The 13,113-nt window shown below is 29.8% G+C and overlaps 1 protein-coding gene across 2 annotated transcripts in view; it reads right to left on the reverse strand.

The window, feature by feature from the left end:
- Positions 1 to 1,903: 1,903 nt before the first annotated feature.
- LOC141395433 (protein peste-like) overlaps positions 1,904 to 13,113 on the reverse strand; it is an 86,971-nt gene continuing 75,761 nt past the window's right edge. For both annotated transcript variants that reach the window (XM_073971286.1, XM_073971285.1), the window contains exons 4-6: positions 11,218 to 11,442; positions 10,573 to 11,153; positions 1,904 to 2,816 (exon numbers count right to left, since the gene is read on the reverse strand). In XM_073971286.1, the coding sequence (XP_073827387.1) occupies positions 2,324 to 2,816; positions 10,573 to 11,153; positions 11,218 to 11,442 (1,299 nt within the window). In that variant the 3' untranslated portion in view covers positions 1,904 to 2,323. The remainder of the gene's footprint in view (positions 2,817 to 10,572; positions 11,154 to 11,217; positions 11,443 to 13,113) is intronic.

Consider the following 13,113-nt stretch of genomic DNA (forward strand, 5'->3'; position numbering starts at 1 on the left):
TAACGGTAGCTGTATTGTTGTTATTTGTATTTGGTGCATTGTTTCTTCTGTTTCGCTCTTCAGTTATTTCTTCAAGAGTTTCAATGGGAATATCAGAGGTTGCTATGTTTGGTGTATTTTGTACTGCTTCTTTAAATGAGCATTTGTTTTTAATTTTATATTGAAGCACAGCTTTCCTCTGTTTTATTATAGGGCAGTCTTTGTTGTTGGAGCGGTGTTGATGTTTGCAATTAACGCATTCGACTTTAGTGCAGGGAATGGGATCATGAGTTGTTGTAGAACAAATCAAACAAGTGGAAACTTCTTCTGCAAACTTTTTTGTATGTCCCAATTTATAACAATTTTTGCATTGCAACGGGTTGGGAATATATTCCTTTACTTTGCAATTGATTATGCCGATATCTATAGATTCTGGGACATCGTATAGATTAAAATCAATTATGTGCATCGGTGTGTTGAAAACAGAGCCATTCTTAAAAGATGTAATCTTTTTACAGCCGGTTACACCTTGGGCTTTTAATCCGTCCACAATTTCAGCTTCAGTTAGGTTTGTTAGTAGGTCACAATATACAAAACCTTTCACTGTATTTAAGGTAGGGTGGCTTTTTGCTCTGGTAAAACGATTCGCCTGTAACTCATTTTTTGTTAATATTAACAGGTGTCCTTCTCGAGTAAAGAATCTTTTCAGAGTTGGTTCACTTGATATCCCTTGGATGGCTTTGGAGACGAGGAATATATTAAATGAACTTAAAGGTTTACCCTCAATTGTGCTTTTAATTATTATGTATTTTGGACAAGGTTGTTTTCTTGAAGTTGGGTTTATAAGAGCGGGGTATTGTAAAGAGTTTCCAAGTGAGTACGATGTATTAGTTTTTTTGTTTTTTGCGCTTAGGAGAGGGGCTAAGTTCCCTAGGATCCAGGCAACTATAGAAGTTTCCCCCAGAGGAGGAAGCCATTTCGTCTAACTACTGACTTTTATGATATTTTTTTTCTTCTTGCCGAAAACGAATATCCGATATAGGGTTGTGAGAATAAAGATTTTTTTGAGAATTGTCACTGATATCAGAATTGGTGTGTGTGATGAGCTAATTACTTAGTAATAACAAAATAAGTGCGTTTGCCTTGTAAAAATTTAAGGAAATAATCCATTATTTTCTAACCTATTTGTAATGCCGAATGTCGTTTTTTACACTACTTACTAATGAAATGTTCGTCTCATGTTTCTCCTAACTTCTTGCGGGATGGTTCCACTAAATATATTTATTATTAAAAAAGTATTTATAGCATTTCTAACTTTATTTCCGATTTTTTTTCAATATTTGTTGTTATTGTTTTTCTTTATAAAATGTTGCTAATTGTGCATAACAAGTGATTTTGGTCGATGAGGCATAACTGGGCAAATATTGGACTTTGTTAAACAAAATGTTCATCAACAGGTGTGTATATTTATTACCTCAACGTACTGAGGTAGTTTTTCAACGTTACATTGTTTACATGTCAACCGATGTCGTTAGTAGGTTCTTTCTAAGGTCCGTGCAAATTGAATTTTGTGTAAATAAGTCACAACACTCAACGGGGGGTACATTTATTGTGGTTCTAATGGCAAAACTTAAGGTTATAAAAACTTCTACGAATTTCCAATAGGAACAGCAAATGTGCAATTTGTTGTTTTAGGTAAATGTTTTTGCAAAATCACAATTTGTTCAATAATGTGTGAACTACCTAAAATGTTTAATTAATACCGAAAATATGAGATTTATCGTATTTGATGTAAATTAAAGGGCATTTACATCGATAAATCTGATATTTTCGGTATAAATTATATACAATTTTATGTACCTGTGTATAATAGGTTTTATGGAAGAACTTCTTCAAAATTTTATATTGTAGCAATCAAAACACATTTTTTTAATTTTGTTTTATATTTTAATTTAACATATATTTTGTATCTCAATATATATTCGATTTGTTTTATCACATTTGAAATGCGTATAATATGTAACAAAAACCTCAATAAACTACAACTAAAATAAATGGTACATAATGATAATGATTGCAATGATTCTACTATAAATGATATATGGATCTTAGGACTTAGATTAAAATATACATTTGGTAATTTGGTTTTTTTCTTTCGCATTACGAAACTATAATCTACCCTTAACCTAAAAAATGAGGGAGATATGTTCCATTAAAGGGCGGGAAGGAAACACGAACACATATCACTAAAACTACAAAAAAAAAGGAAGAAAAGGAAAGAGAGCGAGAGAGAATGTTTTGTGAAAGTCTTATAACTACGCAGAAAAAATATGCCTTCGATTTATCAACTATCCGTATCAACTACACTGGTATCACATTCTTCACTTGATGTTGTCTCACTGGAGGCACGTTGTTCATTATCCAAACAAGAACGCCATGCCTCATCATCATCATCTAAAGGTGAGATGACAATAGGTAAACTACGCCGTGGATGTGTTATATACATTAGGGAGGATAAATTCGAACGCAGTCCGAATAAATCTTTGGTACTGCTAATATCTTTGGATTCCAAATCAACGGGATTTGTCTTTTCATCAGCATCATTGGGTAGTGTATTAATTTCCATATGCTGCATGTAGCGTTTATTCCAATGTTCACGACATGGTCGCCACAGAGCCACAATGAAGCCCACTGCAATTAAAATAATTCCCAAGATATTGCCATACAGTGGGAAATTGTTAATCTGACGCAATACCATAGCACCAAAATCGGATATTTCCATTTGCATATCGAACCATACCACGGGGAAGGCAAAGTTGCGTTTGGTTGGGAGAGATCTGTAAAAAGAGGAGATAAAAAGGATAAGGAATTATAATAATATTAAAAAATCACACTAATATGCCTCCAAAAAAATATTATTAAAAAACCACACTAATCAAAAAATATTTGTAAAAAATCCACGCTAATATAACTCAAAAAATATTTGTAAAAAATCCACGCTAATATAACTCAAAAAATATTTGTAAAAAATCCACGCTAATATAACTCAAAAAATATTTGTAAAAAAATCCACGCTAATATAACTCAAAAAATATTTGTAAAAAATCCACGCGAATATATATTAAAAAAATATTTGTAAAAAATCCACGCTAATATAACTCAAAAAATATTTGTAAAAATCCACGCTAATATAACTCAAAAAATATTTGTAAAAAGTCCACGCTAATATAACTCAAAAAATATTTGTAAAAAATCCAGGCTAATATAACTCAAAAAATATTTGTAAAAAATCCACGCTAATATAACTCAAAAAATATTTTAGAAAAATCAACGCTAATATAACTCAAAAAATATTTGTAAAAAATCCACGCTAATATAACTCAAAAAATATTTGTAAAAAATCCACGCTAATATAAGTCAAAAAATATTTTAGAAAAATCCACGCTAATATAAGTCAATAAATATTTGTAAAAAATCCACGCTAATATAACTCAAAAAATATTTGTAAAAAATCCACGCTAATATAACTCAAAAAATATTTCTAAAAAATCCACGCTAATATAACTCAAAAAATATTTGTAAAAAATCCACGCTAATATAACTCAAAAAATATTAGTAAAAAATCCACGCTAATATAACTCAAAAAATATTTGTAAAAAATCCACGCTAATATAACTCAAAAAATATTTGTAAAAAATCCACGCTAATATGTCTCAAAAATATTAGTAAAAAATCCACGCTAATATGTCTCAAAAATATTAGTAAAAAATCCACGCTAATATGTCTCAAAAATGTTAGTAAAAAATCCACGCTAATATGTCTCAAAAAGATTAGTAAAAAATCCACGCTAATATGTCCCAAAAATGTTAGTAAAAAATCCACGCTAATATGTCTCAAAAATATTAGTAAAAAAATCCACGCTAATATGTCTCAAAAATATTAGTAAGAAATCCACGCTAATATGCCTCAAAAAATATTAGTAAAAATCCACGCTAAAATGGCTCAAAAAATATTAGTACAAATCCACGCTAATATGTCTCAAAAATATTAGTAATATGCCTCAAAAAATATTAGTGAAAAATCCACGCTAATATGCCCCAAATAATATTAGTACAAAATCCACGCTAATATGCCTCATAAAGTATTTCTAAAAAATTTACGCTCTAACAATATTAGCAAAAAATCCACGCTAATATAACTCAAAAAATATTTGTAAAAAATCCACGCTAATATAACTCAAAAAATATTTGTAAAAAATCCACGCTAATATAACTCAAAAAATATCTGTAAAAAATCCACGCTAATATATCTCAAAAAATATTTGTAAAAAATCCACGCTAATATAACTCAAAAAATATTTGTAAAAAATCCACGCTAATATGTCTCAAAAATATTAGTAAAAAATCCACGCTAATATGTCTCAAAAATATTAGTAAAAAATCCACGCTAATATGTCTCAAAAATGTTAGTAAAAAATCCACGCTAATATGTCTCAAAAAGATTAGTAAAAAATCCACGCTAATATGTCCCAAAAATGTTAGTAAAAAATCCACGCTAATATGTCTCAAAAATATTAGTAAAAAAATCCACGCTAATATGTCTCAAAAATATTAGTAAGAAATCCACGCTAATATGCCTCAAAAAATATTAGTAAAAATCCACGCTAAAATGGCTCAAAAAATATTAGTACAAATCCACGCTAATATGTCTCAAAAATATTAGTAATATGCCTCAAAAAATATTAGTGAAAAATCCACGCTAATATGCCCCAAATAATATTAGTACAAAATCCACGCTAATATGCCTCATAAAGTATTTCTAAAAAATTTACGCTCTAACAATATTAGCAAAAAATCCACGCTAATATAACTCAAAAAATATTTGTAAAAAATCCACGCTAATATAACTCAAAAAATATTTGTAAAAAATCCACGCTAATATAACTCAAAAAATATTTGTAAAAAATCCACGCTAATATAACTCAAAAAATATTTGTAAAAAATCCACGCTAATATAACTCAAAAAATATTTGTAAAAAATCCACGCTAATATAACTCAAAAAATATTTGTAAAAAATCCACGCTAATATAACTTAAAAAATATTTGTAAAAAATCCACGCTAATATAACTCAAAAAATATTTGTAAAAAATCCACGCTAATATAACTCAAAAAATATTTGTAAAAAAGCCACGGTAATATAACTCAAAAAATACTTGTAAAAAATCCACGCTAATATAATTCAAAAAATATTTGTAAAAAATCAACGCTAATATAATTCAAAAAATATTTGTAAAAAATCCACGCTAATACAACTCAAAAAATATTTGTAAAAAATCCACGCTAATATAACTAAAAACTATTTGTAAAAAATCCACGCTAATATAACTCAAAAAATATTTGTAAAAAATCCACGCTAATATAACTCAAAAATATTAGTAAAAAATCCACGCTAATATGTCTCAAAAATATTAGTAAAAAATCCACGCTAATATGTCTCAAAAATATTAGTAAAAAATCCACGCTAATATGTCTCAAAAATATTAGTAAAAAATCCACGCTAATATGTCTCAAAAATATTAGTAAAAAATCCACGCTAATATGCCTCAAAAAATATTAGTAAAAAATTCACTCTAATATGCCTCAAAAATATTAGTAAAAAATCGACGCTAATATATCTCAAAAATATTGTTAAAAAATCCACACTAATATGCCTCAATAATATTAGTAAAAAATCTACGCTAATATGCCTCAAAAATATTTAAAAAAAATCTACGCTAATATGCCTCAAAAATATTGGTAAAAAATCCACGCTAATATCCCTTAAAAATATTAGTAAAAAATCCTCGCTAATATGGCTCAAAAAATATTAGTAAAAAATCGACGCTAATATGTCTTAAAAAATATTTTTTAAAAATTCGCGCTAATTTATCTCAAAAATATTTTAAAAAATCCACGCTAATACATCTTAGAAATATTGTTAAAAAATCCACGCTAATATTATCTTATTATGTCTCAAAAATATTAGTAAAATATCCACGCTAATATATCTCAAAAATATTAGTAAAATATTCACGCTAATATATCTCAAAAATATTAGTAAAATATCCACGCTAATATATCTCAAAAATATTAGTGAAAAATCCACGCTAATATGCCCCAAATAACATTAGTAAAAAATCAACGCTAATATGTCTCAAAAATATTAGTAAAAAATCCGCGCTAATATGTCTCAAAAATATTAGTAAAAAATCCACGCTAATGTGTCTCAAAAATATTAGTAAAAAATCCACGCTAATATGTCTCAAAAATATTAGTAAAAAATTCACGCTAATATTTCTCAAAAATATTAGTAAAAAATCCACGCTAATATGTCTCAAAAATATTAGTAAAATATCCACGCTAATATGTCTCAAAAATATTAGTAAAAAATCCACGCTAATATGTCTCAAAAATATTAGTAAAAAATCCACGCTAATATGTCTCAAAAATATTAGTAAAATATCCACGCTAATATATCTCAAAAATATTAGTAAAATATCCACGCTAATATATCTCAAAAATATTAGTAAAATATCCACGCTAATATATCTCAAAAATATTAGTAAAAAATCCACGCTAATATGTCTCAAAAATATTAGTAAAAAATCCGCGCTAATATGTCTCAAAAATATTAGTAAAAAATCCACGCTAATGTGTCTCAAAAATATTAGTAAAAAATCCACGCTAATATGTCTCAAAAATATTAGTAAAAAATTCACGCTAATATTTCTCAAAAATATTAGTAAAAAATCCACGCTAATATATCTCAAAAATATTAGTAAAATATCCACGCTAATATATCTCAAAAATATTAGTAAAATATCCACGCTAATATATCTCAAAAATATTAGTGAAAAATCCACGCTAATATGCCCCAAATAATATTAGTAAAAAATCCTCGCTAATATGTCTCAAAAATATTAGTAAAAAATCCGCGCTAATATGTCTCAAAAATATTAGTAAAAAATCCACGCTAATGTGCCTCAGAAATATTAGTAAAAAATCCACGCTAATATGTCTGAAAAATATTGTTAAAAAATCCACGCTAATATGCCTCAAAAAATATTAGTAAAAAATCCACGCTAATATGTCTCAAAAATATTAGTAAAAAATCCACGCTAATATGCCTCAAAAATATTAGCAAAAAATCCACGCTAATATGCCTCAAAAAATATTAGTAAAATAAAAATCCACGCTATTATGTCTCAAAAATATTAGTAAAAAATCCGCGCTAATATGTCTCAAAAATATTAGTAAAAAATCCACTATAATTTGTCTCAAAAATATTAGTAAAAAATCCACGCTAATATGTCTCAAAAATATTAGTAAAAAATCCGCGCTAATATGTCTCAAAAATATTAGTAAAAAATCCGCGCTAATATGTCTCAAAAATATTAGTAAAAAATCCACGCTAATATGTCTCAAAAATATTAGTAAAAAATCTACGCTAATATGTCTCAAAAAATATTAGTGAAAAATCCACCCTAATATGCCCCAAATAATATTAGTAAAAAATCCACGCTAATATGCCTCATAAATTATTACTAATAAATTTACGCTCTAACAATATTAGTAAAAAATCCACGCTAATATGTCTCAAAAATATTAGTAAAAAATCCACGCTAATATGTCTCAAAAATATTAGTATAAAATCCACGCTAATATGTCTCAAAAATATTAGTAAAAAATCTACGCTAATATGTCTCAAAAAATATTAGTGAAAAATCCACCCTAATATGCCCCAAATAATATTAGTAAAAAATCCACGCTAATATGTCTCAAAAATATTAGTATAAAATCCACGCTAATATGTCTCAAAAATATTAGTAAAAAATCTACGCTAATATGTCTCAAAAAATATTAGTGAAAAATCCACCCTAATATGCCCCAAATAATATTAGTAAAAAATCCACGCTAATATGCCTCATAAATTATTACTAATAAATTTACGCTCTAACAATATTAGTAAAAAATCCACGCTAATATGTCTCAAAAATATTAGTAAAATATCCACGCTAATATATCTCAAAAATATTAGTAAAATATTCACGCTAATATATCTCAAAAATATTAGTAAAATATCCACGCTAATATATCTCAAAAATATTAGTGAAAAATCCACGCTAATATGCCCCAAATAACATTAGTAAAAAATCAACGCTAATATGTCTCAAAAATATTAGTAAAAAATCCGCGCTAATATGTCTCAAAAATATTAGTAAAAAATCCACGCTAATGTGTCTCAAAAATATTAGTAAAAAATCCACGCTAATATGTCTCAAAAATATTAGTAAAAAATTCACGCTAATATTTCTCAAAAATATTAGTAAAAAATCCACGCTAATATGTCTCAAAAATATTAGTAAAAAATCCACGCTAATATGTCTCAAAAATATTAGTAAAATATCCACGCTAATATGTCTCAAAAATATTAGTAAAAAATCCACGCTAATATGTCTCAAAAATATTAGTAAAAAATCCACGCTAATATGTCTCAAAAATATTAGTAAAATATCCACGCTAATATATCTCAAAAATATTAGTAAAATATCCACGCTAATATATCTCAAAAATATTAGTAAAAAATCCACGCTAATATGTCTCAAAAATATTAGTAAAAAATCCGCGCTAATATGTCTCAAAAATATTAGTAAAAAATCCACGCTAATGTGTCTCAAAAATATTAGCAAAAAATCCACGCTAATATGTCTCAAAAATATTAGTAAAAAATTCACGCTAATATTTCTCAAAAATATTAGTAAAAAATCCACGCTAATATATCTCAAAAATATTAGTAAAATATCCACGCTAATATATCTCAAAAATATTAGTAAAATATCCACGCTAATATATCTCAAAAATATTAGTGAAAAATCCACGCTAATATGCCCCAAATAATATTAGTAAAAAATCCTCGCTAATATGTCTCAAAAATATTAGTAAAAAATCCTCGCTAATATGTCTCAAAAATATTAGTAAAAAATCCGCGCTAATATGTCTCAAAAAATATTAGTAAAAAATCCACTATAATTTGTCTCAAAAATATTAGTAAAAAATCCACGCTAATATGTCTCAAAAATATTAGTAAAAAATCCGCGCTAATATGTCTCAAAAATATTAGTAAAAAATCCGCGCTAATATGTCTCAAAAATATTAGTAAAAAATCCACGCTAATATGTCTGAAAAATATTGTTAAAAAATCCACGCTAATATGCCTCAAAAAATATTAGTAAAAAATCCACGCTAATATGTCTCAAAAATATTAGTAAAAAATCCACGCTAATATGCCTCAAAAATATTAGCAAAAAATCCACGCTAATATGCCTCAAAAAATATTAGTAAAATAAAAATCCACGCTATTATGTCTCAAAAATATTAGTAAAAAATCCGCGCTAATATGTCTCAAAAATATTAGTAAAAAATCCACTATAATTTGTCTCAAAAATATTAGTAAAAAATCCACGCTAATATGTCTCAAAAATATTAGTAAAAAATCCGCGCTAATATGTCTCAAAAATATTAGTAAAAAATCCGCGCTAATATGTCTCAAAAATATTAGTAAAAAATCCACGCTAATATGTCTCAAAAATATTAGTAAAAAATCTACGCTAATATGTCTCAAAAAATATTAGTGAAAAATCCACCCTAATATGCCCCAAATAATATTAGTAAAAAATCCACGCTAATATGCCTCATAAATTATTACTAATAAATTTACGCTCTAACAATATTAGTAAAAAATCCACGCTAATATGTCTCAAAAATATTAGTAAAAAATCCACGCTAATATGTCTTAAAAATATTAGTGAAAAATCCACGCTAATATGCCTCAAAAATATTAGTAAAAATCGACGCTAATATATCTCAAAAATATTGTTAAAAAATCCACGCTAATATGCCTCAAAAATATTCTTAAAAATCCACGCTAATATGCCTCAAAAAATAGTAGTAAAAAATCCACGCTAATATGCCTCAAAAAATATTAGTAAAAAAATCCATGCTAATATGCCTCAAAAATATTAGTAAAAAATCCACGCTAATATGCCTCAAAAAATAGTAGTAAAAAATCCACGCTAATATGCCTCAAAAAATATTAGTAAAAAATACACGCTAATATGCCTCAAAAAAATTAGTAAAAATCCACGCTAATATGCCTCAAAAAATATTCTTAAAAATCCACGTTTATATACCTCAAAAAATATTAGTAAAAAATCCACGCTAATATGCCTCAAAAAATATTAGTAAAAAATCCACGCTAATATGCCTCCAAAAATAGTAGTAAAAAATCCACGCTAATATGCCTCAAAAAATAGTAGTAAAAAATCCACGCTAATATGCCTCAAAAAATATTCTTAAAAATCCACGCCAATATGCCTCAAAAAATATTCCTAAAAATCCACGCTAATATGCCTCAAAAAATATTAGTCAAATAAAAAATCCACGCTAATATGTCTCAAAAATATTAGTAAAAAATCCATGCTAATATATGTCAAAATTATTGTTAAATAATCCACGCTAATACATATATCTCAAAAAATGCATGAACAACTCACCTTATATGTGTTGTTGGCCTTATATAAACATTCAACTGCAAGCGGCCAATCAAATTCAACATGAGACCCGTCCTCGGTTCCAATATAATATATGTTTCATGGGCCGTTCTATTTGGTGCCATACCCTCCACCTGCTCAGCATAAAACGGATCAGCATCGAGAAAATGTGGTTTCGATATCAGCAACGGTAGGCCATAATAACAGCTGCTAATATTGAAAACACCATAGGGCATACATTCACCATCACAATAACATTTCGATTCGGGATACATGGTGCCATTATCAAAGACACTGGGGGAAATTTTGTAACGATAACCCTTAACACCTTTAAAATATACTTCGCTATCATAATCTGCCGTGACCGGTCGACAAAAGTCGGTAAAGAAATATTCAATTGATTCGTATTTTTTCAAACTGGTCCGTTGAAATTCACCCGGTGATCCGTGGATACCATTGCAACCTTGACGAAAGGCGTCAGTATAATTTTTACCCTTCCACTGGACAAGTTGTCCCATTTTGGACTTATCATCCACACCGGTGTACATGCTGTGCTCACCCAAAAAGTCGGTGGAACCATTGCGCTGAAAAAGAAAATAGAAAAAAATTAGAGAAGTTTTGAAAATCTTTAGTTTTTCTTTTACTTACAGCATAGGCATAGCCAATCCGATCCCATGGCATAAACAAACCCAAATTGGACCGCAAAGATGCTGGCAGTACGGCCAAGAGATTGACAATATCATCATTAAAACCTTTAAAAAAGAATTCATCAGCAGTCCGCGTCCAAACAGCACCATTCTTGTAGAATTTCAAGGCCATATCGATAACTGTGCGCATCAGATAAGGCCAATGTCTGGATTTTGCAGCAGCACCCTAAAAAATTTAATGAAAAAACAATAAAAGTATTGAAAAACTTGTTATGATCGACAAATCATGTTGAACTCTGACCACCGTAGTGTTTTGAACCATTGGAAATATGGAGAACTTAATAGGAGGTCTTCTATGTATTGAGAAACTCTAAAGAATGTCTTCTAATTAAGAACTCCTTAAGGGTGTTTCTATAGACCCTTTATGGAAGAAAGGGTGCTTCTATAGACCATTCCTGAAAGAAAGGGTGCTTCTATAGACCATTCCTGAAAGAAAGGTGGCTTTTATAGACCCTTTCTGAAAGAAAGGGTGCTTCTAAAGACCCTTTCGAAAAGAAAGGGTGCTTCTATAGACCCTTTCGAAAAGAAAGGGTGCTTCTAAAGACCCCTTCGAAAAGAAAGAGTGCTTCTAAAGACCCTTTCGAAAAGAATGGGTGCATCTAAAGACCCTTTCGAAGAGAATGGGTGCTTCTAAAGACCCTTTCGCAGAGAAAGGGTGCTTCTAAAGACCCTTTCGAAAAGAAAGGGTGCTTCTAAAGACCCTTTCGAAAAGAAAGGGTGCTTCTAAAGACCCTTTCGAAAAGAAAGGGTGCTTCTAAAGACCCTTTCGAAAAGAAAGGGTGCTTCTAAAGACCCTTTCGAAAAGAAAGGGTGCTTCTAAAGACCCTTTCGAAAAGAAAGGGTGCTTCTAAAGACCCTTTCGAAAAGAAAGAGTGCTTCTAAAGACCCTTTCGAAAAGAAAGGGTGCTTCTAAAGATCCTTTCGAAAAGAAAGAGTGCTTCTAAAGACCCTTTCGAAAAGAAAGGGTGCTTCTAAAGATCCTTTCGAAAAGAAAGGGTGCTTCTAAAGACCCTTTCGAAAAGAAAGGGTGCTTCTAAAGACCCTTTCGAAAAGAAAGGGTGCTTCTAAAGACCCTTTCGAAAAGAAAGGGTGCTTCTAAAGACCCTTTCGAAAAGAAAGAGTGCTTCTAAAGACTCTTTCGAAAAGAAAGGGTGCTTCTAAAGACCCTTTCGAAAAGAAAGGGTGCTTCTAAAGACCCTTTCGAAAAGAAAGGGTGCTTCTAAAGACCCTTTCGAAGAGAAAGGGTGCTTCTAAAGACCCTTTCGAAAAGAAAGGGTGCTTCTAAAGACCCTTTCGAAAAGAAAGGGTGCTTCTAAAGACCCTTTCGAAAAGAAAGGGTGCTTCTAAAGACCCTTTCGAAAAGAAAGGGTGCTTCTAAAGACCCTTTCGAAAAGAAAGGGTGCTCCTATAGACCCTTTCGGAATGAAAGGGTGCTTCTAAAGACCCTTTCGAAAAGAAAGGGTGCTTCTAAAGACCCTTTCGAAAAGAAAGGGTGCTTCTAAAGACCCTTTCGAGAAGAAAGGGTGCTTCTAAAGACCCTTTCGAGAAGAAAGGGTGCTTCTAAAGACCCTTTCGAAAAGAAAGGGTGCTTCTAAAGACCCTTTCGAAAAGAAAGGGTGCTTCTAAAGACCCTTTCGAAAAGAAAGGGTGCTTCTAAAGACCCTTTCGAAAAGAAAGGGTGCTTCTAAAGACCCTTTCGAAAAGAAAGAGTGCTTCTAAAGACTCTTTCGAAAAGAAAGGGTGCTTCTAAAGACCCTTTCGAAAAGAAAGGGTGCTTCTAAAGACCCTTTCGAAAAGAAAGGGTGCTTCTAAAGACCCTTTCGAAGAGAAAGGGTGC

Source organism: Musca autumnalis, unplaced genomic scaffold (genome assembly GCF_047663935.1).
Source record: "Musca autumnalis isolate F117 unplaced genomic scaffold, ASM4766393v1 scaffold_2, whole genome shotgun sequence".
In the NCBI taxonomy this organism is placed as follows: Eukaryota; Metazoa; Arthropoda; class Insecta; order Diptera; family Muscidae; genus Musca; species Musca autumnalis.